The sequence below is a fragment of the Microdochium trichocladiopsis genome (genome assembly GCF_020744255.1).
Source record: "Microdochium trichocladiopsis strain MPI-CAGE-CH-0230 chromosome Unknown B0I36scaffold_5, whole genome shotgun sequence".
In the NCBI taxonomy this organism is placed as follows: domain Eukaryota; kingdom Fungi; phylum Ascomycota; class Sordariomycetes; order Xylariales; family Microdochiaceae; genus Microdochium; species Microdochium trichocladiopsis.
In genome coordinates, this window is record NW_025763548.1 from 1501023 (window position 1) to 1525691 (window position 24669).

Below are 24669 nucleotides of genomic sequence, written 5' to 3' on the forward strand. Positions count from 1 at the left end.
AAGCTCAAGTCTATAGTAGGTGATTGTAACGGGTCACACTAAATCAGGTAGGGGACAATGTCGCCATGCTAGAATTCAGGGAGCTACACTGCTGTAACCTTCACTATGAGACTACAGTAATCCTTGGTTCCCTTCTATTATTTTCAGGGCCCCCAAGATCTGTGATTCACTTTTGTCCCGTAGCAGGCCCTACACCCGCTCCGGGTAAACTTCGAGGGTGTCCCGTATGCCTCTGTGACGACCCGACCAACAGGGGAACTGTTTGGGGCTGAGGTAACAACAGGCCTAGCACAAACAAGGCCGCAGGATCAGGCCAAGGACAAGGGCGGACCAGCGAAGGCTGGAGAGGACGCACATTAGGTAATCACCCCACCTTACGTCAGCAGCCGACGATGGACAGTCGCAATGCGACAACAGCCCGTCGGCCTGCGACAGCAACTCATCGGCATGCGACACCCTCGGTGTCGCAGAACACGGAACACGATGAAGGGCAAAGGAGTATATGTTCAGGAGGATTCCCTAGATAGACAGTCATTACCTTTGCACTTCAGCGATCAATCTAAGTATCAGTTTCACCACACACTTGAACTAGTCACTCAATTGCCGAGACTGGTATCTCTTCCAAGAGACACGAACGACAACCCAGAGAGAGAACGACAGCAGAGTGTTAGTTGTGATTGCACAGGCTTTACCTATCTTGCAGAACAGCAACCCCAGCGCCCTGCCAGACGGTTGACTCCGGAGGCAGGATCGTGACACAGGGATGGACGTTAATTTACCTGCATCAACTGCATGAGTTCTTGCAGGCCTGGATGAGAATGCTACCCTAGGTAGGCTGCCTGGTTGATGGCCAAGTACAAATTCACAGGCACAACGTGTAACTCTGGGTGTCAACTGTGAACGTGAATGCTAGTGAGTTTCCCTAGCCTCTGTTGAGAGGACCAAACAGGCAATCCAAACAGCTGCCACGTAGCGTTCTGTAGCAGCATGCGACACTGAGACTGGCCGGTGCTTATAAGCCCTCCTTGGGACATGACCTTGTCATCAACGCGCGATAGTCTAGTCATACGGGGGTGACCTACTCCAACCCTCTCCATCCTCTTAACCACGCATGATTCTTGTCCAATCCTGGGATAGAAGCGTAGTCGAGACACCTTTCCCAAAGATAAGTCGTCATGCTAAAGTTGAGCATCTGTAGGGTCGCACGCTTGGATGGCGCCAGATTCGCGCTTCGCTTGCTAGGTGTAATGTTAGGTTTTCCGAAATGAAAGTCGAAATTATCATCAGGCGCCACATAACCCTTTTGCTCCTGCCGAAAACCTCTTTCGACACCAGATACACCCCCCCATTGCCAGCAAACATACTGACGGACAAAGGGATGCTCTAGATAGTCGTAAAGGTCTATTTCTATGCTGGTCTTGTCCATGGGAGAGAATGGCTTCCAAGCAAAGAGAATCAAGTACTGATCTGAGAGCTGGAAATTCAGCCGTCGTTGAAGTATTTCGGCTCTGTCGTAGGTTCCATCCGGAAGCTGTGATTCGCACGGTAGATCCCAGAAAGACTGTGGGGAGCGAGTCCATGCAGATACCGTAATATCCGGGGGACCCCCGAGTGGAAGGGTTTTTCCCTCTGTAAGACTCCGGAGGAAGTGCCTGATTCTGTCCAGGATTTTGACATCTCCTAGGAGAAACACGCCAAGCCAAAGGATTGCTGCGAGAGGGCGGCGAGCAGCAAAGATCCGGGCCAATTGCCCTACGTCTCTTTTGGCAATGACTGGCTCCAGAACGTCCAGAGTTGAGTTGAGCCAGGAACTCGCGACGTTGCACGCAACAGAGGGCTGCCAGAAAACGCTCCAGAGTATAGAGCCGAATGATATAGGCTGCAAGCTGAGAGTCATGTAGTATGGAAGATGTTTGGAGTAGCTGTCAATGATCTCGCCACAGTCGTCTGACGGATTGGCCGACGGGCGAGGCTCAATCGATGCGAGCGGTGGCAGTTGTAAATCAAGCTCGGCCCATCGGTAGTACGGAATGGCTAATGCCGCGATGAATGATGATTCAAGTGCTGGCATGGTGGCGTCCGAGCGATGTAGGTCGTACCAGGAACATAGCTCTTTGAGTAATAGCAAGGCTTCTTCTGAGTCCGGAGCCTGCACTTCGACTAGCTTTGGTCGAGGCCGAGAGGTTGGCGGACGAGTGATGCGCGGTGCTGTTGAACAGATGAGAGCCCAGGGAGGCAAGCCGCATTTCTGTGAAGTTGTCCACCCCATCTTAGGGGCCAGTAAGGCACACAGCCACCTTTCCAAGCTGTCAGAAGCATCAGAGGGAAGACGAAAGGCTGGCAGGTCGGAGGACGTTGCCTCTAGCTGCGGTTGAACGAGGTGCTCGGTGTAAGTCACGCGGTAACCCTGACGCTCAATCAGGGACGCACAGAGGATGTAGGACCAGCAGAATATTAGGACCGTGAGACCGTCTGGAGGTGGTTCCGTAATTATGCCATCTACGTGCCCGAAGAAGCTCGAGTCCTGTCGCTCTGCGATAGAAGCTCGAACTGGTTCTTTGCAAAGGAGATTGAAGCGCTTTCTAGCACCTGGAGTCAACTTCCCTTTTTCGTTGAGATCGGATACGTGCCAAATTGGCTGCCCCTCCAAGATTGACTGTCCCTTCGAGTTTTTTGGGATCTCACGTGGAATAGCCGGAATGTCGCCCAGTATCCTGCGAGTGTCGAAAAATTCAGCCGGCCAGCCGTTTGCGTTGGCCACGAACGCCCTCCATGTCCATTGAGCCTTGTCCCAGGTCTCATCCATCATCTTTCGTTCCGGAAGAAGGGGATCTCCGACTTGACCTTCCAAGGCGCAATCAATTGAATCGATACTGACATTATCGCAGCCTACATCGTCGCGCGCAGGCCTCGGGGATGGTCTCTGGGATGGCTTTTGAGATGGCCTCTGAGGTGACGTCCGAGACGGCTTCCGCGGTGGCTTCCGAGGTGGCTTTCGACGTGGCTTTCGAGGTGGGTGTTCGATTGAAGTTGTGCTGGGCCGTCGCTGTTTTGCTACATTGGCCCATAGCCTGTCGATGGCCTTAGCATGATCATCTGAAGCTGGTGGTGGCTCCATCATTAATGTCGTCGCATGCCCAGAATTGGGTGTGGCGGGCCTTGTCTGACGTCAAAGGATGATTCAAGAAGCAAGAAAGCCGACGCTTTATGAAGGGGCGAAACTCGCATCCACGCGCCTGGCCACGCGCGCTCACGTGAATGTGCCTGTGCCTGTGCCGCGCTGAGGCGATGCATCCGATTGGGCCCCGCAGTGCCAGAAATAACAACTCTCCGGCATCCTCTACAGGCTCATCAGGTACTGTACCCGCTCGATATCACCCAGCAGATATCTATGATTGATACCTTATGCAGATATTGTCCACCCCAGAATCGAATCGAATCGATGAGAGCAACGTGTGTGCACACTGATGCTTGTTTAGAAGCACCAGGACCCGCAAGTAAACATCGATTACAGCGCTTACGAGAACCCGACTCAACTAATGGCGCAGTCTAGCGCTCCGTTCCCTGCCATTGCCCTTACAGACCCCCGTACCAGCGGCATGAAACAGTCGTCCACTCTCGCGCACGCACCATCAATGCTTCGCAGGCAGAACAGTTGCAGGCCAGATAGCAGCCACTGAGTGCAGCCGCCTTACATGTCAAATTGTTTCCTCACAGCAAGCATGCAGTGGAACATCTGGCGTCCACTTCGCAAGGTGTCTGGCAACAAAGTGTAGACAGCATTGCCTCCCCGAAGAGAGAAGCTACAATTAAGAAAAACAATAGAGCTAATTATGGCAACGGCAGAGAGTACCATCCAGGCGCTCAGTCCTTCGGGCGCCTCTATATATGACGTGACAACCTGATTGTGGAAGATATTCATTCCGATGCGAAGTCTTTGCAAGATTGGGCAGGTTCAAAAAGCACCGCCCTTGCTGGGTTAGCCCGTCAGCCACGGCCTCATTCAGCTGGCATCACGTCGTACAGCAGTTTCGCACTTGAATTGGGCTATTAAGTGTAGTCCTAATATTGGCTATATGGGAAGCGATCGTCGATTGAGGTTACAATAAGGTCTTCTCTAGTATGTGAAGTCCAGATACACGAATGAGAAGATAAAGCATAAGTAAGCGCTCAATATAAGAAAGGGCAAAAGATCATGCCCTGTCGTTAAGAAGTAGATTTGGTTGCACTGTGAGTTTTGTCGTAGTCTGAATGCAGTCTTTGAGACTTGAAGATTGAGGGAGAGTCTCGTCCTCTGATGTTCGAAAGAATGGCGGCGCAGAAGATCGTGCCCTGTTGTTAAGAAGTAGATTTGATTGCATTGTGTTTTGTCGTAGTCTGAATGCAGTCTTTGAGACTTGAAGATTGAGGGAGAGTCTCTTCCTCTGATGTTCGAAAGAATGGCGCTGCAATTTGTCCAGCATCAACCAGCCTTAGCTTAATAATCCCCGGCGATCTCTCCAGGGGGGATAATCTGGTGCACATGCTGGATGGATGGACTGCGTTTGTCGACCGGTCCACCTCCGACGTGGGCAACCTGCTCGCCTCTCTTGACCACAGGTCGGCCTTCGAGATGGGGCACCTCGTCGCCTCTCTTAACCACAGGTCGGCCTTCGAGATGGGGAACTTCGCCTCTCTTAACCACAGGTCGTCCTTCGAGATGGGGAACCTCGTCGCCTCTCTTGACCACAGGTCGGCCTTCGAGATGGACTACCTCTACACCATCCCTCTTGATGACCGGAAGGTAATTGTTTGTGATGCTTGGCGAAATCGCACGTGTTGCTACAAAGGGTGGCCTATCGACCCTCGAAAGAGATTCTCGGCGCTCGCTCTCAAGGAGATTCTGCCCAGATCCTGCAGGGAAAGCCAAACAGCCGAGGAGGGGCAGAGGTAGCACAAGTACAGTAGAACTTGAGAGGCGCATGTTGTCGAGTGCGGAATTCCTGTAGCGACTGATAGGATAGGGACTTCTCTTTTGTAACAGGGGTGAAGGTTTCAAGGATTCGTGTTGTCTAAGTCCTGCGTATCATTGCAATATACTACCGGCGTATCGTCCTTATATATTTCTAATTCTACAGAAGCGCAGTAAGAAACAAAGAAGACCAAGGGTCAGATTTCAATGGCGGATACTGTATCAGACGGTGCATACGGCATGCTAAGTTTCCAGAAAGTTGCTGGCAGGCTGCAAGGGGACCTATGGAGGTCGAAGGGGCCCTGTAAGGGTACCTGTGAGGGTACCTGTGAGGGTACCTGTAAGGGTACCTGTAAGTGTATCTGTAAGGGGCCGTGTAAGGGGCCATGTAAGGGTACTCCATGCAATCTTCTTGATCGCTCCCGGTACAGTACTCTGAAGGCGAGAACAGCGCCGCTGCTAAGCAAACGAGTAAGACTTTGTTTGTTTGAAAAAGCGTTTCTTTTGCTTATGTTATCCAAAGAGCCAGTATTGGTTCCCAAAAACCCTTATAGAACCCTTTGATCAATGCCCATGTCGTGTTGGTTCGGATCCCTTTACGGCATCTACGCTTCCGCCAGAGAGTGATTGTCTCACGCCGTTCGGACCTTCCCACGACCCAACTCATAATGATTTCTAGTCGCCTCGGCGGGGACCACGATATCGAGGCTAAGCCCTTCTTCCCCATTCAGGTAGTTGTGATCGGGGCAAGCATTGGATCAGGCCATACCTCTGCAGCCCTGGAGCTTCAACGGCGGCTTGAAAACGATGGTGTCAGCACCGAATACCATGACATTCTCGACGCTCTACCCATCTTGATCAGAATCATGCTTAGGGAATTTTATGCGCCGCTAGTCAACTTCGCCCCTTTACTCTTTAGTTGGCTTATGGTAGCTTGGGAGAGCGAGTCCTCGTGGATGGTACAGGTATTACTATGGACCGCTTCAGATCGTCGAGTGCTGGGGTGGATACAAGGCAAGCAGGCCATTGTCACGACGCACGCCATTGCGACCCAGATTGCAGGCAGACTCAAAGACCGAGCCAAGCACGACATACCGATCGCATCATATCACTGTGATGCAGGAATACATCCGCTCCAGCTGCACCACTCTGTCAGCCTGAATCTCGTACCTGCCAGGATAGCAGCCCTGGCTTGTAAGAGTTATGGACACGGTGCTACTGTCATAGCGCCGTTGGTCCGGCCGCAGTTCAGAGAGCCTATACACGATCTCACTCGCTGCAGACTAGAAGAAAGCCTCAGGCTCTGCTCCACAGACCCGGTGATCATACTTGCTGCTGGGTCGCTGGGCATCGGTAATATCGTCGGCACTGTGCAAGATATTCTCAGAGAAATGGACACTGCTCGGCTTCTGGTTCTCTGTGGGAGGAATGACAAGTTACGAAAGCAACTGAAACCATATTCGCAGGCGACAGCACTGGGCTGGCGGGAAGACATTGCTGAGATCATTGCCGTCTCCCACGTCATGGTGCACAATGCTGGGGGGATGGCAATCTGGGAGGCCATGATGTCTGGCCTACCCACTGTTACGTACAATCCACTACCAGGCCACGGCAGGGCAAATGCTTTAGCGCTCGAGCAGGCCGGCATCTCGCCGTGGCCCCGCGATCGTGCTCGTCTCGGGGTGACGCTGAGGAGCGTCCTGGCAGCTGGCAGAGGGAAAGTCCTGGCGGACTGTGACACGATCGTTAGCAGGCACATAGGCAGGATTATTAGCTCTGGTCCTTGTAGCGGAGGTGAGCCCTAGCACCAGCAAGTCACTCTATATCAAGATGCACCCCCATGAGAAGCCCGTGTCCCAGTTGAGGTTGGATGTTGTTGGTATATGCTCTGAAACAAAGATTGCTGCTAAGACACGATGTGCGAGGGGAGGGACCGGGTGCAAGGGGGCCTGTGGAGCAAAGCTGTTAGGGTATCGAAGGGCCTGGCCCGGCTTGCCGAGCTGTGTCTGCCGCCGAGTAATTACCGTCGTTGTTCTGTGCCTCCGCCCGGCGTCGACACCACAAACGACCTAGACTTACACGAATTTGTGCCGACTGCAGCACTCGGAGGTGCCGTTGGAGTCCAGGCATCACCCTCCGGCTCGCGAAGCATTAAGAAACACAGAACAAGACACACAGCAGGCAAGGCATATGCTGATCCCCTTGGATGTCTCCCAGAAAAGAACCTAACGTCAAAACAACAAAACAGACCATTGACACACTGCCACGCCCTCAATTCTAAGCGCTCCCCGCCATTGCTGACGAATCCTGGTCCCTAAAATGAGTATTCTTTCCTTCGTTATCAATGGCAACACTACTAGCTCCCTAAAGCACCTTGCTGCCAGAATCTCCAATAGCGCTACCCAGGTTGGAAGGTCACCGCTCGGTCCGGTGGTTAGAGGCTCTACAAAAGCTAGTAACTCAAGAGGCCGGGCAGGTAATATTTGAGTAAGTATAGTCGAAGGCTTCCAGATACCCTATCATCTGAATAATAGTAGCGCAAACCACTAGGATATGCATGAATGAGTGGGAGCTACACATGTCGAATTTTCCAGGCCACCAATTTTCGGGAAACCTTATCTTTCGAATTACGTACGTTAGGATCGATCGTCCTCATAGGTAAAATGGAAAACTTACTATATAAAGCCCAGTTCCAGGTAGAAGGCAGCCTACCTTTGCTACCATGGTATAAGTAAAGGCCTTTTTGTTCATTAAATCCAGCCCGAACATATTGAGCCCATGAATTAAGGGTACCGCAGCGGACATGCCAGTCGCTACGAACGCTAATGTTCGTATAGAGCGATACTCATAGCTCTGGAGCTTAGGATAGGTGTTCGCGATAATAGTTGATACCCCGAAAACCCCAATCTATTAACCGATATATATAGTATTAGTATATGGAAAACCGAGCTTATAGAAATCGACTAACTAACCATAGACCAATAAATGTTACGTAGCGTAGTCTCACACCGAAAGATTATGTGGACTCCCAGGATAATATCACCGACTATGAAGATCCCTATCCCGAGCATATCTAGTCGGTGGTAGAAATAGTTTACCTCGTAAGAGTGGTTCATTAAAGTATGATAAAGAGCCGAAAATGTATAGCAAATAATTGCCGTAAGTATAAAGAACGAGAAGGTAATAATATCGGTGCTGGTAATTCTGGAATATTTGCTAGCAAGGTACTGCAAGATATACCACTCGCCGGGGAGGAGAACAATTGCCGGAATGAGATGGGAATAGATGTTGACGGTCTCGTTATGGAGGTACCACCAACTGCGGAACGAGGCCCGAAGCGAGCCCGATAAGGGCCGGTAACCGTGAAGAACCCACTGGTTATTGTCGAGTCGAAACCATCCCGGCATCTCATCGAACGAGACAAGAGCCGGGCGTCCTGTCTCATCGGGCCCGGACGCGTCGTCTTCCATTCCCTGCCCTCTGTGCGGCTCCTTGGGCGGAATTCGGAGACGGTGTGCGGACGCCATTTACTGTCGCGCCTGGTGATGTGGGATGTCTGACGGCCGATTTTGAGAGTGAGTAAGAATTGGATTGAGGAAATGCACTTCCCGTTTGCTTCGTAGTCTTTTTGTGTCTCGCGAAGCTGGGCGGCGGCTCTTTCCTTCTGTTAGTTGGGCTCGTCAATCGCCAGGCCCTGTAAGGGTACCTGTAAGGATACCTGTAAGGGTACCTGTGAGGGTACCTGTAAGGGTACCTGTAAGGGTACTCCATTAATTCTCGTGATCACTCCCTTTGTTCACAAACTCCATAAGGCTCCAGTAATAGGGCGGCCCATATGATTCTAGTGCTTGTCGAAGTACCTCTACACCCCTTACTCAAGCGGGAGTAGCAAGTAACCGTGACGATCGCTTATACTTCAAAGAAGCTGCTTATTTACGTAGCAAACAAAGTATCCCCAAACAAGACAGATCGTACTGGCTCTTATCCCTGCATTTTCTCCATGACCCTCACACCACCAGCCTCACGGGTTTTGCGAATATAAGCTCTTCGTCAGGAATATCAAGTACATCGGCTTTACATGTGCTCTTTGGAACTCAATAATGCGCATCTTCACACGACCCAATACCAAACAACACCAAGTCCCCGATAGTGGCTTTGTAAGGATGGGTTGCCAGGATGACTCGACATTGTTAACCACCATCATCAGCTCTATCGACGTTCCACCTATAATGGTTGTCCACATAGCCGTGACGATAGGCCTGGGACTCAAAGATATCATTGCCTCCCCGCAACCTCGTCAAAGTCCCGACAAAAGTGCGAAAACAGATACCGCTAATGCGGCAGCAGATACAACGTACGAGACTACCGATCACGGCCTGCGTGGGATCCTTTTCGTGGCTCTCGGTTCCTCCTATTTGGTCACAAGTGTCTGCACACCTATCGAGTCGAACCAGCTGGTCCATGCAAGCGTACCTGTCCGCCTGTTCCTTGCTGTTCTTTCCATGCTCCGACTGCTATTCGTTTCAGGGCTCGAGAAAGAGGGGAAACGCGACATGATCATCGTGTGCTTGTACGACGGCTTCGGAGCTTTGGTGACAGGATGGACTCTGGGCAATTTCAGTGGCAAGGTGTAGCGAACGTTTCGCGACCTCGAAGCGCGGAGGCAAATAACTGCACTAGCCAACTCTCCACATCGTCGGACTAGGTGGGATTTGAGGACGGGCCGGGCAGCGCAGCTGCAAACCCACGACGGCGCAACCGAGGACTGCTTGAAGCACTCTTCAACTAGACAGGTTCTTAATTCTCACGACAGCGTCTATAGGCGCGATAATTACATAAATAGCATTACTTTGCCATCCATAATAACAACCTGCATTACGCTGGGGTACATAATTTGACTCGGGCAGAGGTGGCTCTGATGCAAGTTTGCTAAGTCATTGATAGTCTCCCATTGTCGGGCGGAGAGTTCTCCTCATAGTTTGGACTAGAAAAACCACCCGCCCCGTTGGCGTCGTTTAGTGGTTAAGTGAGGTGCCTTTGGGGGCGTCTAAGCGGGGTTGGTGCACTAATGTGCGCTATCTGGACAGCCATAGACCACCATATGTCCACTACCAACTGAGGTCGGTCTGAAGGTGTACACATCGTGCTGCACCGCAGGCGGCACTCTGACGCAAGTACAAAAGTGGGCGGATTTAAGCCATTTATCTTTAGGTCTCCCAGCATGACTTCGGTGATCTTATGCGGGGTGCTGATCTCATTTTCAAGTGGGTGAGCAAGGATGCCAAGAAGGCGTGGGGAAATCGAGGAGCGTGGGGTGAGAACTTCCCAGGAAGTTGGTGACTCGGTGGCAGAGGGACGCAAGTGTAGGCCTGCCCCTTCAGCTTGACTCTACTAGCACGTTCTCGTGGATGAAAGGCAGTTGCAAAAGTGACAACTGAAACATGTTCTCGGCGCCTACAATAAGCATTTCCACAACCCAGGCTCTGAGGCGCCGCTCTGCTGCCTGGACGCAATTGCCTCCACCAGTGGCATGATTGCCTTTCATCCAGGTGCTGAAATGCTCTAGGCCGAACCGGGCTCGCATGAGGAGATCACAAGGTTTCGCGACAGACCAACTGTTCGTGGGGCGGCGCTCCCAGTTGCAACAACCTACCACAAGTTCTCCCGTAAGCATTGTTTCTGTGCGCATGAGCCTCCCAAGCCCCGAAGGCGTCGCCCCTTAGTCCTTTGCATCCCAGCTCATTGAAGGGTGGATAATCTACGCAGCGCGCCGATAGGTGACGGAACGGTCAGAGAACATCCACTCACCCTCTGGGATTACAAGAGAATCTTGTGTGCGACGAATTCCATGGGTCTTGCGTCGCTTCACCATGAAGTACCATGCCATAAGCCAGGCCTGCGATTCGGCGCATTTCACTCTCCACCGTCTCTTCGGCACTCCTTCGAGGTGGAGAGGGTCCGCGGCGATGTGAAGCAGACCCCAAAGGTGGACAACGACCAGGACTGTCGTCTGAGCGTTTGGCCTTGCTATGGGTTCGACTAATATGCCCCCGTAAATTGTCGTTTCGACCGAAACGCCTATTGCAAATATTGCACTTAAAGTCTCGCCTTTTCTCGTGGACGCTGGGAGTACCTGTGTCAGTCCCACTACCGCCTCATAGCGGAACAGTTTTTGGAGTTGACTGACGTTTGCTCATGTCTATTGCGGTGATGCTCCCTTGTGAAGCTTCTGGAACAATTTTTGAACCTGCAATTGAAGTTGCGCGGAAGAAGGGTGCCGATGGCCATGTAGCCTTGTGGAACCGCTGCCGGCATGGGCGGATCCATCCCACTGTGGTAAGCATCCACATTGAGGTCAGATGGCTCCACAGGGACTAATTGGATCGAATCGGGTAAACTGAGGTTCTCGTCGAAAAGTAAAGTCTGAACGATCGTGTCATACTCAAGATCCCCGCCCGAGCTGGAGGAAGTCTGCCTCGTGTCCACAGACATAGGATCGCTGCAGGATGTGTGCAGGAGATCTGATTTGTCGCTACGGGGGAATGATTGATTGTCCATCTCGAAGCTTAACTGAAAGAAATGACGAAGATCTGCAGTAGTAAGGCTGAGTGTTTGTAGGCAATAGAGGCCGACTTCGTGAGACTCAACCATGCACAACGTTCCACTCTGACGAGCGTGATTGGGCATTTAAGCGCGTTAAACGCACCTCTGCTCGTCAATCGAATGGTGCATGCAGCTGCGCCTTGTGGCCCGGGAATCTGGTAACAGTGGGTTGAAGCTGGAGTGCATGTTGGTCGTCGTACCTGCGCGGCGCGAGCGCCGGACCAATAGGCTGTGACGCAGAGCATACATTGACCAATCAACTGAAAGCCAACGTTCAAAGTTCTTTGAATCCCTGTAGGTCACACCAAGCACGAACTCTACTGGTTGATGCAACTCTCGCCATACTAGCATCACAACCAACTGCATACGAAGAACATGGTGCTCTCCAACTATTGGGGCTGAGTTACAGGCTCTGAAGCGATCATGAACCGTGTCGCTAGCGATTTCCGCCGGAAGTTCCGATGTAGCCAATAGAACATGGAGACTACCTCGCATGGGGGGCCGACCCCTCCAGAGGACCCGGGCTCTCCCACCCTCTTTCCAGCGCCAGTTTGCGAGGCGTGATAAGAGACGCGAGATCTCGCAGGTTATCATGCATCGGCGCTCATCGTGCTCGCGATTCGCTCTATATTGGGGAGCTGATGAAACCCTGATGAGCGTGAGCCGCTCACGGCGGCGAACTTGCCACTGGCACCCTTACAGGCCCCTTACAGGCCCCTCACAGCGAGAGCCAGGCCTGATGCGCAGGGATCCGATGTCACAGGCCTGTGATCGTGATCATGATTCTGTTCTATCTTTATTCTGGTTCCTCTTTCTTCACCGGAAAACCTGGTATAATTAGTAAGAGGTGGTGAGCTTTCGAGTCGCGCTCGTTGCGTTGATTTTACGGCGTTCAACTGTCACGCGACAATGCTCATGCTCATGGGCATCCCTCACTGGGCTTCCGCGATGGAGCTTCACCAACGCTGCACAATTGACCTGCCCACAACCGAGGTGATCCTTGTGCGCCTCGGCCACCAGGATGTCATCTTCGAGGAAAAGTTGAGGTCATTGTGCCGCAAGTGTCTTTGCTACTTCACACCAGATGACACAATCTATGCCGTGCATGGATATTCGTTCGTGAGTACATATCACGGCGACGTTGCTTTGTCGAGCTGACAAGCGTAGGCAATGTGCACCTCATGTGCCTCGAAGGAGAATCAACCCCGCCAGCGCATATTCGGCTGGCAGTATGCCTGCGAGATTTGTTCCGATTCGTTTATCAAACCGACGATTGCTGATTGTGGTAAGGAGTCACCCTACATTCTGGAATTTCCGTCACTAACCATTTCAGGCCATGTGTTCTGCAAGGAATGTTTTTTTCGCGCCTTGCGTGGCCCAGCCGGTCGTGTCTGCCCGTCTTGTCGTTCCAAAGTCGTCGGAACATATGCAGTGGAGTGGAGAACCCCAGTTCTCGAGGAGGGTTGGACATTCGTGCCAGAGATCATTGTCCGCCAACAAGTGTCCTCCAGGGTTCCAGTCTACGTCGAAAAAGAACTATGACCTCTTCTCCAACCTCCTTGGGCACTTTTTGCTTGCATATTGGCAGGTCTTGTCTTCTCAGGTACAAAAACGTATTGATTCTTGTCTCGGGAAACCTTCAGGCCTGCCTGAATGAAACTGTTCTACTTCGACAACTAAACTCTGTCACTTACCATTCTCCATCTTTGACATGATCAGCTGCACTAGGGCGTTGGTTGCTTTCTGAGTCTCCGCCATTTGTTGTTGAATATCCATCATTTGTTGTCGATTCGCCTTCCTTTCTTCTCTAGCCTCCTTCATTTCTCCAACCAGTGCCGTCAACAAGTCGTTCATCTGGAATGGAGCATTGGGCTGGTTTGGTGCCTGAAGCCCTTGAGTGGAAGCCGGCTGGTTGGCCTTATAAGGAGTGACTTCTCCGAACTGTCGCAGGACGAGCTGCTTGTTGTTGCGAGTTGGTCGTGCGTGAACCAATGCTTGTTTAGCTGGCTTCTGGGCCACCGCTCCTGGGCTCCAGGGAGGCACTATCTTGTTCTGGACGAAGAAGTCGTCCAAAATCTGATCCGTAAGATTCTTCCCGGCTTGTTTACAGAGATCGGAATAGGTCAGAATGATGTTGTCCTCCGAGTCTTTCTCTTTCAGCCAGATCCAAGTTGGCGGACATTTCTCCTTGTCGTTACTTTCGCCAAAGCACACGTCGCGAATTTCCTCGAGAGCCATAGTGCCTTTCTCGCGCCTGGCATGTACGGTAATGTCGTTTTTGTTTTCCATCTGGTGATATAGGAGTGCAGCGCGGTCTCCCACTTCAGATTCAGATTGCATTAGCATTTTCCCCGTCTTCGGGACCTTGACGAAGAACCTCGAACTGCTTGGTTGCTTCCAATGGAGCGTTGGTCTATAGCCAAGGATGATGTATCCCTTCACCGTGAGGCCAGGTTCGTGAACGAGCTCGAGTTTTAGTGGTGTGGGCGCGGAAAGCTCTTGGCACGCGTTTTGGTGAACCAACTGTCCGAGGTTTTTATCAAGTTCAGACAGCCTTGTCGTGAGGGGATCCAATATGAGACTAGCCCATGTAGTTGGCCATTGGTGGATCGGCCGCGTCATGACCTTCTCGGCATATTGGCCAAAATTAGTGACCATCCTCGCAATGTCCTCTCGAGACGTCAGGCCGACTTCAAAGTTCTTCGCGATTCTTTGCTGTTCGAAACGTATTGTCATGAGCAGCATCTTATCTACGGTGTATGCATCTGGACGTATACCACTCTTTGGAGGTATACCACTCTTTGAGCGGTTCGTTTCTCTGATCGCATCGTTGCACAGCTTCAAAGGTTGGTCCAGAGCGCGAGCCGCGCCTACTCGTTCGAGATCAAGGAAAAACTCCTTGATGTGAGGAGTCAGTGTTTCATGCTGTTGTTTGACGGATGCGTCAGGTGGTGGCTGTGACTCTTCGGATTCATCCATCTTATCCTCTGAGTCCACGTCATCTTCATCGTCGTCGTCACCATCGTCAAAAGCATTCGGCGCGAACTCCTCGCCAGGAACTTCTTCCGGCTCCTGATCCTTCAAGAACTGAAGGTACATTTTTGTTTTCTCCGGATCCTTAAGGATGTCGTAGGCCTGGTTGATGGCTGAGGGTGAGTTAGTCATGTTATCTGAACTTTGCATTAAGAACACTAACCTGTCAAGGCCGCATTGGCATCACTTCGGTTGTTGGTATTCTTGTCTGGATGCAGGCGAAGGGCGAGCCTATTGCGTGCAGCCTTGATCTCTTTAGGTGATGCGGAGCGTTTGACTCCAAGCACGTCCCAGGGCGTGGCGCTATGATTGTGTTCTTTGAGGACTCTGCGTATTTTCCGTTGATTTTGTTCGCTGGTGGGGTCGACAGCTCGTTGCCAGTCTTTATCGAATTGTTGAATGATCGCCGATACTGTTTTATCCACAATGTCTTTTACGGACTCTTCAAGGTTGGATTTAGCACTTGCAACACCGTCTTCAGTACTATCGTCCTTTTTATATTCGTCAAGAATACCCGGAATCATGGTTGCCTTGATGTTTTCATCGTCCTTCAGTTTCTCACAGGTGGCTTTCACAGACTGTGGATCCCTTGGAGTATCGCCCCAAAACTCCAAGCGCGATTCAGCAACCATTAGGTTGATGCCTCGTTGAATAGCATTCTGGAGTTTTGCAGTATCGTGGCTGCCAGACATCTGTTGGTCTCCCGAGTTTTTTGCGTCGCTGGGCGCGGCTTCTATTGCGAGCGGCTTATCGCCAGAGGTTGATCCAGATGCAGTTCCATCGCTGGGCGCGGCTTCTATTGCGAGCGGCTTATCGCCAGATTTTGATCCAGATGCAGTTCCATCGCTAGGCGCGGCTTCTATTGCGGGCGGCTTATAGCCAGAGGTTGGTCCAGGTGCGGTTTCGTCACCTTTCTGCTCTGGTTGATTATCCGAAGTTTCTGCGTCGAACTGTGGTTTTGATTGAACATCAACCTTGGGGGCATCCCAAGAGAACGGAGACATGTTTGTTTGGGGCGGGAGATATAGCGTCAGAGACACAGAGCTTATCGACTATCCCTGGCATACGGCAAGTCTCTCCTTTATAACAGCGCGCTGGACACAACCGTACACAGGACGTAAATGGCTTGAAGCAGGCCGGTTCGGGCCAACCGCATATGAGAAGCGCATTGCAGACCAGAAGGCGGTCTAGCAGAAGCAGGCAGGCCATATCGTGACCGTGGCCGATTCTGGGATGGCAGCACGAATGAGGCTGTGACAGATTGTGAACGGAAAGCTCCCTATCCGGACGAGCTTCGGCAGAGCCTCATCTATTTTCATCTGCGCAGCTATAATTAGAAACATGCCTCTGACAGCATCGTCCATTTAAGTCCACCAGGCTAATCCTCAGAAGGCCAGGTCGTCAGGCGAGTACAGGAAGCAGCCACTGGCTACGCATTTCACCTGTGTCTTCCGATCTTCCCCTGCTTCAATGCGCAAATATGGATAACCCGCCGAAACCATGTCAATTCGACCGTCGCATTGAGAAACAAAACGGCACTACAATTGCACTTGAGGCAACGCGAGAGCATCTTCAAGCGATGAAGAAGGCACCGACGCCTTCACTCAAAGAGCTTGTCGAGATAAGGACGCGAGAAGTTGGAAACCTTCGGAACGAGTTGGCGTACAAAGTAGCCAAAGCACAGCTCGGTGATGACTTATGTGCTGAGCTCAAATACATTGCGGAGAGGTTACACATGGCTATCAGCACGTACCAAAGGGGACAGAATGACATTGACCGGTCAATGAGAGAACAATAATGTGGACTAGCAGGCTACACTACTGGCTGGCTGGCTTGCTTTCCCAGATCTGCTCGACCTCATGGCATATATTGGGTCTAAAAGGATGTAGCGTTGACTCAAGGCATCAGGAATCATTTCATGCTTCATTGTTGCTGCTGCCCCCCCCCCCCCCCCCCCCCCCCCCTCACACACACACACACGTGTTAAGACGACCACGGCTGGAAGTCCAACCTTTTCACGTCGACGTCGTCGGCCCAAATGTTTCCTCTCAAAACGGCTCGGGTGATTTTGGGATTTGTGCATACTGGACAGAGGTAGTATTAGCAAGAGAATATCGAAATACAGAGGAGTGTGGCCATACGAGAGACGAGGGTCCTCCCTTTGCGAGTTGAGAGCTCTGTCTGAATAATGCTCTCGGGGTCCATGCTAGTGTAGGTAAGAGTGATGCGGTTATGCGAACCCAGCTGCTGCACTGTCCCTTGAGACGTTTGTTGAGAAAGATAGTCTCCTCTGATGAAGAGTCGAATGTCAAGAATCTAGACTATGTAAGTAATGACCGCTTTAGAGCATCTGTGTCTGAAACTCACATAATCTGTGTCAAGAGCAAGCATCTCGTTCATCCATTCCTTTACCCAGAACCTGTGTTCTTTCGGAGGCGTCAGCGTCATTCGGAGTGAAAGCATCGCGGGACATACCCTCTGCTTCCAATTCCCAATAGAGCGCGATCCGTCGACTCTTGGCCATGCATTGTTGGTACAGACGTAATAGTTCTCGAACGTACGTGAGCTGACCGGCGATGCCAACGTCAGTCGCGAAGAGCAGGACCGTACCGTACTGGCCAAGCGATATGGTAGTGCCATATGGGCCGTCCACTAGAGCACGGTATCGTTGCCTAGTCTTGGCAGATGCTTTCAGCGTGAATCCTCGCCGTGGCCGAGCAAGAACAACAATATCCTGCCGGCCACCCTCACCTGTCTCTGTCCAGCAAATCTGAAAGGGGTGCGACTCCAAGAATGAGAAAGTAGAAAAGCCCAAGACAGTCAAGTAGAGGAACTGGCCCGCCCGGACTTCCATGGGTCGTGTTAGATGTACATCGATCTGCACGACATCGTGCGACTGGTGGAGATCGACATCGCACCGCCGATCACGCCAAAGAGAACGATATGCGACGCGAAGCGCCCTCTGTACCTTTATGAATACGAACAGAGCAATTGTCGCAAGTAGGTAGACTCTGGGCGGCTGTGTCAGACGCGTGGCTGGCAAGTGCAACCATAAGGCTGCGACACTGCCCAAGGCGAAGGCTGTATGAAGCGTGGAGAAGACCTCGAAGAGTCTTCTCTGAAGCGCGGAGACGATGAAGGTTGCTCCAAGAAGACTTGCGGCCTAAGGCTTTGTCAGAGAAGCCGTCCGACAAGGGGCAGGCACTTACAACGATCCCGCTCAGTTGCTCACGAAACTCAAGTCCTTGCCTGACCTGAAGAACGATATGCGCGGTTGCCTCGACAACTAAAGTCAAGCCGATGCAAGTGTGCAAGCGGTGATAGAGCCCAGGTGATATGCCGCAGCTGCTAACGAGCTGGTTCATGTGCGCCCCGGTCGAGACAGCGACGAGGTTGACCATGGCAATCGAGCCTAGGCGTTTCGTTGCTTCCCCTGAGCTGCGGTTATTGACAGCGACGTAGAGCCCATTTGCGGCGAAAAACACCAAGAAGATGGCGACTTCGTATCGAGGCACTATGCTCTGCCCAGAAAGCCATGCGGGGAGTGGTGCCTTCAGGAAGTAGCGCACATCGCCGTTTCTGCGTAGACGTGCTTTGCTGACCGCCATAACAGCAAAACGCAGAATCAACGCCAGCGGGATGGCGCCTAGCGTGATAGCATAGAATTCGGGAGCATCCATCGTGCCATGGGCCAGTCGGGCTGTGCGATTACTCAGAATGTTGTAGACGTGGCGCAAGAACCTGATCGGCTGGCGCTCAGGTGTGTATGGTGCGGAACCGTACGAAGACGAAAGTGGCCGTCACTTCACAACGACACGAGTTTATAAAGGGTCATCCTCTCGCACCTCCTGCTCTCAGCACTGGGCAGACAACGACGCATCCATCAACGTATCACAATGGCCGACTCACGACGCAACACGGAACCACTCGACCCCACAACACTCAGCCAGCTCCTGCTGGAGTCGACGGTTGTGTCTATTTTCGAAGCCCTCTATGTGGTGCTCTCTGTCATCAATCCAGCATTGACCACCCTGGTCAATCGCCTTGGATTGGCTGATCGCGACAGGTGCCGTAGACTTTTGCGGTCTGTTGCATATAGCCCTGGTCTATACATGGCGATCCTTGGGATTGCCTTAATCCTGCTTTGGTGGGTGTGCAAGCAAAGCTACACATGGCTCATTGGACGCAGCTTGGTGTAAGTGCGCTGTGTCGCTTCGCAGCCAAGTCATGCTAAGCTCGGATAGGATGATTGTGGCCTGGTTGCTTCACGGGTGACCTACGCCGGTGATATCCAATGGCCGATAAGGTCTTGCAGCTATGTGAGGGGTCCTGTAAGGAGCCCTGCAAGGGGCCTGTGAGGGGCTCTGCAAGGGGCCCTCCAGGAACAGGTCGGGCCTGAGCCTAAATGTGGCGCATCTTGTGAGAGTGGCCTCGGCGGACCATAGAAACGCGCCATTTTTAGCTTGGGGCTTTGGGGGGCCAGGGTAGGGGTTTGGGTGACGGTGGAGGGCAACGTGAGGGGTCGAAAGCGGGGAGTGAGGAGCCGACTGAGGGGTTGAGCGAGTGCCAGTTATCGATTGATGACGCATTGTACAGTAGTGACCGCGAACTGTGTCCGCTTTTCAGACTTTAGTTGATGTTCCCGCACGGACCATAAGCTGTGGCGCATTATGGCGCACACTGTGCAGACTGTCTCATAACAAGTACCCTCCAAAAGTGGATTTCAACATGACATGCAGCAGTTGCTGTTTCTTCGTCGCCCCATCTGCAGTGGTGGCCATCGCGAATCATCGGGCCAATCTTCGTCATACCCTTCGTAAGCTGACAGCAAAGTATGAGGTGGCAAACATAACACATAGCATCAAAGCCCAATTTGTGTCTGTTTATACAGTACAGGATACTTTGATAGTGAATGGCTATTCTACATATGCTTATCAGGAAGTAATCCTCACACAAATCATCATGCGGCGCAGAGACTCCGGACAATTCCTACTGCGGCCCAGGACCAGAGGTTGGAAGATCCCTCGAATGCAGCAGCAATGTAGATGGTGCCGAACGCTTTTGCGGAGGTGAAAGGCTCATCGTGGAACTAGGATCGTTGAATGGTTGTCTTCAGTGGCGTTGAAGCGGGGTAAAGAGGACCCCACCCCACTTTCGGGCAGGATTGCAAAGCGGATCCAAGGCTGCACAGCGCTGTGGTCGGGCACCTTCCAGAGGTAATCGTCAGCATGGACGCTGGACGGGAGTGCTGTCTGTCAACTACGCGCTAAAAGCCACCTCCTTCTCGACTAGACGGGATGGCGACATCACAGGGTGATCCCGCAGCTATCCTCGACCCCAAGGACTATGCTGTCGTCTGGATTGCACCCCTCGAGATCGAAGCCAAGGCCGCCTTATATATGCTCGACGAGCAACACCAAGGCCGATTTGCAGTGGATCATGGCGATGAGTACGTGTTCCACGCGGGTAGCATGTGCGGCCACAATGTCGTCATAGCGACTTTCCCAGCTGGCCAGGAGTATGGCACAGGGTCGGCGGCAGCACTCGCAAGCCAGATTCTCAAGTGCTTTCCCCATCACTGGTTTGGACTACTGGTTGGCGTCGCGGCGGGACTGCCAGACCTATCCTGTAACCCACCCCGCGACATCCGCCTCGGCGATGTGCTGGTCAGTCTCCCTGAGGGCGAGAGAGCGGGGATCATCGCGTACGATCTCGGCAAAGAGACCGACGACGGATTTCAACCCCTACGGTACGGACACGTCTTGACCACGACGAAGCCGATAGTGCGGTCGGCAATCGGGAGGATCAAAATCCAAGCACCAAACGATGCCGCGATCTTCCTTCCCTACTACGAGAAGATCCGTGACCGGGAGCACGCTAACGGCACCTTCATGGACCCTGGGCAAGACCGCGACAGGCTCTACTCGACAAACGAGGGCAGACCGGACGAACTCGTCGAACGAGTCCAACGACCAGACTCAGCCCGTACACAAGTATGGTACGGGCCGATCGGATCGGGAGATAAGCTATTGAAAAATGCGCAGAGACGGAACGAGCTCAGGGACAAGTACGGGGTTATTGGCCTCGAGATGGAGGCGGCAGGGACGATGAACCGAATACCCGTAGGAGTCATCCGGGGGGTGTGCGACTATGGCGACCAGCAGAAAAACAAAGAGTGGCAGCCGTACGCAGCGGCGATGGCGGCTGCGTATGCGAAAGCCGTGCTGAGGGAGATACCTCCTTTAAGAAGTACGAGCCACACAGATGACATTGCGAATATCGTAGGATCTAACAGTAAGTACTACCAGAGGCCAGCATACCTCCACCTAGACCACTGCTGACTATTAGCAGAATCTGCTCTTCCATGCTATCACATCCAGCTTCCTGAAAACGCCCGCTTTACTGGTCGAGAAACCGTCCTGGACGCATTGAATCAAGCATTCTTGACACGACAGGAAACCCGTCGGATGGCACTGGTTGGTCTAGGCGGCATCGGCAAAACACAGATTGCGCTACGGTTTGCATACGATATCAAAGCCAGCCGACCCGACTGTTCCATCTTCTGGGTACCAGTCCTGAGTTATGGCAGCGTAGAACATGCGTACGTCGAGATAGCCAAGAAGCTAGGCGTCCAGCAGAAATCGGACGAGCAAGATGTCAAGGAACTGGTTTGCCAGTATCTAAGCTCGGACAAAAGCGGCGAATGGCTGTTAGTCATTGACAACGCTGACGACCAGGAGCTCTTCTTCGGATCTGACGATAAGGCTGGTATCGAGGAGTACATTCCTGAGGGCGAGAACGGGTTGATACTGTTGACGTCGCGTTCGAGAGAGGTAGCTGTGCAGTTTGCACAGACCAGTATTGTTGACATTGAAGCAATGGACCCGAAGGAGGCAACACTACTTTTCAAGAAGTCTCTCACGCAGGGACAGACACCCCAGGACGAAGCACTAGTGGAAGATCTTCTTATCCAGCTGACCTATCTTCCGCTCGCAATCACCCAGGCAGCAGCATATCTCAATCAGACCAAGCTACCAATCCGCAAATACCTAGGGTTACTACAAGGTGCCGAGAAAGACGCAGTTCGACTCTTCAGTCGAGAATTCCGCGACAGCGCAAGATATCGGAACTCGCCTAACGCTGTAGCCACAACATGGATTGTTTCATTCGAACAGATCCTGAAGTCCGACCCAATTGCTGCCGATCTGCTCTCGTTCACGGCATGTATTGAGCCGAAGGCGATACCGCAATGGGTCATGCCAAGCTCAGAGTCAGAGGAGACTGAATGGGCGATTGGCACCCTTTGTGGATACTCGTTTCTCGTTCGGCGAGGAACCGACGACATATTCGATATGCATAGTCTTGTGCATTTGGCCACGCGGGAATGGCTTAAGAAGCAGGATCGGCAAGAGCTGGTGGCGCACAATGCCATACGTCATCTCCAAGATATATTCCCTTCGCACGACAGCGCAAATCGTAAGCTATGGCGGGAGTGTATGCCACACGCGACACGACTTCTTCATGACACTCAGGCTTCGAATACAGTAAAGCGATATAAGCTCGTATTCAGTGTTGGGAGATGTATGCATACCGACCGCCGGTTTAAAGAAGCAATACGATGCTTTGAAGAAATCTGGCATTGGGAAAAACAAGGCGATATAGGGCAAGGGTCATCTGAGAAGAATGTTGACGTTTGGCTCGCGAGTGCATACCTTAACGACCGGCGGATCAAAGAGGCGATCGAGATGTTCGAGTATGTAGTAGCGGTACAGAGGGAGACACTGGACGAGAAGGATCATTCTCGACTATCATCGGAGCACGAGCTTGCGAGTGCATACCTTAACGACCGACGGATCAAGGAAGCAATCGAGATGTTGGAGCATGTGGTAGCGGTACAGAGGGAGATACTGGACGAGAAGGATCATTCTCGACTGGCATCGGAGCATATGCTTGCGAGGGCATACCTCGACGACCGACGGATCAAGGAGGCGATCGAGATGTTCGAGTATGTAGTAGCGGTGTGGAGGGAGACACTGGACGAGAAGGATCATTCTCGACTATCATCGGAGCACGAGCTTGCGAGTGCATACCTCAGCGACCGGCGGATCAAGAAGGCAATCGAGATGTTGGAGCATGTGGTAGCGATACGGAGGGAGACACTGGACGAGAAGGATCATTCTCGACTGGCATCGGAGCATATGCTTGCGAGGGCATACCTCGACGACCGACGGATCAAGGAGGCGATCGAGATGTTCGAGTATGTAGTAGCGGTGTGGAGGGAGACACTGGACGAGAAGGATCATTCTCGACTATCATCGGAGCACGAGCTTGCGAGTGCATACCTCAGCGACCGGCGGATCAAGAAGGCAATCGAGATGTTGGAGCATGTGGTAGCGATAGGGAGGGAGACACTGGACGAGAAGGATCATTCTCGACTATCGTCGGAGCACGCGCTTGCGAGGGCATACCTCGACGACCGACGGATCAAGGAGGCGATCGAGATGTTCGAGTATGTAGTAGCGGTGTGGAGGGAGACACTGGACGAGAAGGATCATTCTCGACTATCATCGGAGCACGAGCTTGCGAGTGCATACCTCAGCGACCGGCGGATCAAGAAGGCAATCGAGATGTTGGAGCATGTCGTGGCTGTTGAAGCTCACATTTATGCCGAGGACGACCCTGAGCGCGTTCTCTCCGTGGATCTGCTAGCGGATGCATACATACAACTCGAATCGTGTAATGAGAATATGGACAGCAAGAGTCCAGTCTCAGATGGCGATGACTAAGGGCACAACAAGGACACTACCATGAGCAGGCATGCATCCATCGAGAAGCTCATAAAGGCTATGAGTAGCATGCAAATCTAGAGAACGAAGCACGGGGAGTCTGCTGTACCACAGAGTGGATCGCATCTAGGACGATAATCAAGTTTCAGCTTTATTCATGCATAAAGTCTCAACTGAAGAGAGAGTGGACGTCTTTCCGGAGTTATTGTACATGAAATCTGGCCGCATCCACCCCCTTAACGAAAGGGCTGGAAGGTAATTCTGAAAGGAGACGCATACCGAACGACCTCATTATGAAGGCCATCTGCTGCTTGGAATACTGTCTATTTCTGACGTGGACTATTAAGAGGCAACACGCCATAGCACGCCACACCTGGCTGATTCGTGCGAAAACAGCCACTACAGTAACTTCGAAAGCCGGACACATCCAGTGGTCATTACTATAGATATTCACTTCACGAGTATTCCTATAAACAGGCACAAAATGGCTTTTAATGCTCTGCATTGTGTTTGTCGCGTTATACTTTGCCGTCATCTTACGAAGGGCATGGCGAACATTGGCCGACGATTCGTGATGGCTACTACAGCAGATGGGGTGACGAAGAAACAGCCCCAACTGCTGCATGTCATGCCGTAATCCACTTTTGGAGGGTACTTGATATGGGACAGGCTGCACAGTGTGCGCCACAATACGCCACAGTCTTATGGTCCGTGCGGGAACATCAACTAAAGTCTGAAAAGCGGACACAGTTCGCGGTCACTACTGTAGCCCACGCAACAATGCAATGATCCACCAAACAGCGTTTGTCCCAAGGTGCATGATGCAGTAGGATAATGATGGTGATGATGATGATCGCGATCCCTTCCGAATAGCGGCATAACGGTGAAGGATCACATGTAATCTCTGATTAATGCCGTCTGATGTATGAAAGAGTTCCGCAAAAGCTTGCCGTCGCTTAGGTGACTCCAAGCTTTCATGATTGCGCACAGATCATGCTTTGATGATAAGACCATTGGGGACAGATGACTTCCGACACGCGCAGCTTGTGGCCTCCCGTCCACCTCTGTGCCTACGTAGTGCATGCAATTCTACGGTCTGCAGTTCAGAGACTTGGAACCTGAACGTCTAAGACACGCGAACGATACCGCAAAGCTGTCATGTCATGCTGCCGAGGAGCTCGCGCAGCATTGAATTCGAAGCAGCCGGTCTCTGGCAGTTTGGCTGAGATGTTTGGTGAATGCGGGAATACTAGTACGGCTCGTGTCGTGTACTGGTACAATGCATCCCCAATGCCA

The 24669-nt window shown here is 52.1% G+C and overlaps 9 protein-coding genes across 9 annotated transcripts; 3 read left to right on the plus strand and 6 right to left on the minus strand.

Annotated features, from left to right (window-relative positions):
* Positions 1 to 685: 685 nt before the first annotated feature.
* Positions 686 to 3270, minus strand: B0I36DRAFT_323029 (uncharacterized protein). The gene is made up of 2 exons (XM_046153917.1): positions 3220 to 3270; positions 686 to 3184 (listed from the first exon to the last, which is right to left on the minus strand). Exon 2 carries the CDS (start codon positions 3119 to 3121, stop codon positions 1079 to 1081), a length of 2043 nt encoding a protein of 680 aa, XP_046012697.1. The 5' UTR covers positions 3122 to 3184; positions 3220 to 3270; the 3' UTR covers positions 686 to 1078.
* A 1207-nt stretch (positions 3271 to 4477) lies between these two features.
* On the minus strand, positions 4478 to 4963 carry B0I36DRAFT_349162 (uncharacterized protein; the record flags this gene model as incomplete). The annotated part of the gene is made up of 1 exon (XM_046156765.1): positions 4478 to 4963. One exon carries the CDS (start codon positions 4961 to 4963, stop codon positions 4478 to 4480), a length of 486 nt encoding a protein of 161 aa, XP_046012698.1.
* A 656-nt stretch (positions 4964 to 5619) lies between these two features.
* Positions 5620 to 7180, plus strand: B0I36DRAFT_431222 (uncharacterized protein; the record flags this gene model as incomplete). The annotated part of the gene is made up of 2 exons (XM_046162575.1): positions 5620 to 6633; positions 7052 to 7180. 2 exons carry the CDS (start codon positions 5620 to 5622, stop codon positions 7178 to 7180), a joined length of 1143 nt encoding a protein of 380 aa, XP_046012699.1.
* Positions 7181 to 7411: 231 nt separating this feature from the next.
* Positions 7412 to 8478, minus strand: B0I36DRAFT_243680 (hemolysin-III related-domain-containing protein; the record flags this gene model as incomplete). Its single annotated transcript, XM_046149998.1, has 3 exons — positions 7412 to 7570; positions 7628 to 7858; positions 7924 to 8478. 3 exons carry the CDS (start codon positions 8476 to 8478, stop codon positions 7412 to 7414), a joined length of 945 nt encoding a protein of 314 aa, XP_046012700.1.
* Positions 8479 to 9103: 625 nt separating this feature from the next.
* Positions 9104 to 9748, plus strand: B0I36DRAFT_323036 (uncharacterized protein; the record flags this gene model as incomplete). The annotated part of the gene is made up of 1 exon (XM_046153918.1): positions 9104 to 9748. A coding segment is annotated over exon 1 (394 nt), but the record flags the coding sequence as incomplete, so codon positions are not given.
* Positions 9749 to 10154: 406 nt separating this feature from the next.
* Positions 10155 to 11195, minus strand: B0I36DRAFT_117746 (uncharacterized protein). The gene is made up of 3 exons (XM_046147990.1): positions 11139 to 11195; positions 10760 to 11074; positions 10155 to 10600 (listed from the first exon to the last, which is right to left on the minus strand). Exons 1-3 carry the CDS (start codon positions 11146 to 11148, stop codon positions 10329 to 10331), a joined length of 597 nt encoding a protein of 198 aa, XP_046012702.1. The 5' UTR covers positions 11149 to 11195; the 3' UTR covers positions 10155 to 10328.
* Positions 11196 to 12883: 1688 nt separating this feature from the next.
* On the minus strand, positions 12884 to 15591 carry B0I36DRAFT_409265 (uncharacterized protein; the record flags this gene model as incomplete). The annotated part of the gene is made up of 3 exons (XM_046161889.1): positions 12884 to 13074; positions 13249 to 14700; positions 14751 to 15591. 3 exons carry the CDS (start codon positions 15589 to 15591, stop codon positions 12884 to 12886), a joined length of 2484 nt encoding a protein of 827 aa, XP_046012703.1.
* A 959-nt stretch (positions 15592 to 16550) lies between these two features.
* On the minus strand, positions 16551 to 18250 carry B0I36DRAFT_288807 (uncharacterized protein). The gene is made up of 5 exons (XM_046151655.1): positions 17797 to 18250; positions 17063 to 17750; positions 16955 to 17013; positions 16729 to 16903; positions 16551 to 16671 (listed from the first exon to the last, which is right to left on the minus strand). Exons 1-5 carry the CDS (start codon positions 18193 to 18195, stop codon positions 16571 to 16573), a joined length of 1422 nt encoding a protein of 473 aa, XP_046012704.1. The 5' UTR covers positions 18196 to 18250; the 3' UTR covers positions 16551 to 16570.
* Positions 18251 to 19315: 1065 nt separating this feature from the next.
* On the plus strand, positions 19316 to 23587 carry B0I36DRAFT_431225 (uncharacterized protein; the record flags this gene model as incomplete). Its single annotated transcript, XM_046162576.1, has 4 exons — positions 19316 to 19403; positions 19880 to 20881; positions 20936 to 22063; positions 22352 to 23587. The coding sequence occupies 4 exons, from the start codon at positions 19316 to 19318 to the stop codon at positions 23371 to 23373; spliced, it is 3240 nt and encodes a 1079-aa protein (XP_046012705.1). The 3' UTR covers positions 23374 to 23587.
* Between the last annotated feature and the right edge of the window lie 1082 nt (positions 23588 to 24669).

Excerpts from the sequence above, each read along its gene's own strand:
- B0I36DRAFT_323029 (XM_046153917.1), bottom strand. The coding sequence starts at position 3,121 with ATGATGGAGCCACCACCAGCTTCAGATGATCATGCTAAGGCCATCGAC.
- B0I36DRAFT_117746 (XM_046147990.1), bottom strand. Across the intron at positions 10,601-10,759 it reads TTCTCTTGTAATCCCAGAGG|GTTGTTGCAACTGGGAGCGC; the intron begins GTGAGTGGATGT and ends AACTTGTGGTAG.
- B0I36DRAFT_288807 (XM_046151655.1), bottom strand. The coding sequence starts at position 18,195 with ATGGCGGTCAGCAAAGCACGTCTACGCAGAAACGGCGATGTGCGCTAC. Across the intron at positions 17,751-17,796 it reads AGCAACTGAGCGGGATCGTT|GCCGCAAGTCTTCTTGGAGC; the intron begins GTAAGTGCCTGC and ends ACAAAGCCTTAG. Across the intron at positions 16,904-16,954 it reads TTGCTCTTGACACAGATTAT|ATTCTTGACATTCGACTCTT; the intron begins GTGAGTTTCAGA and ends TACATAGTCTAG.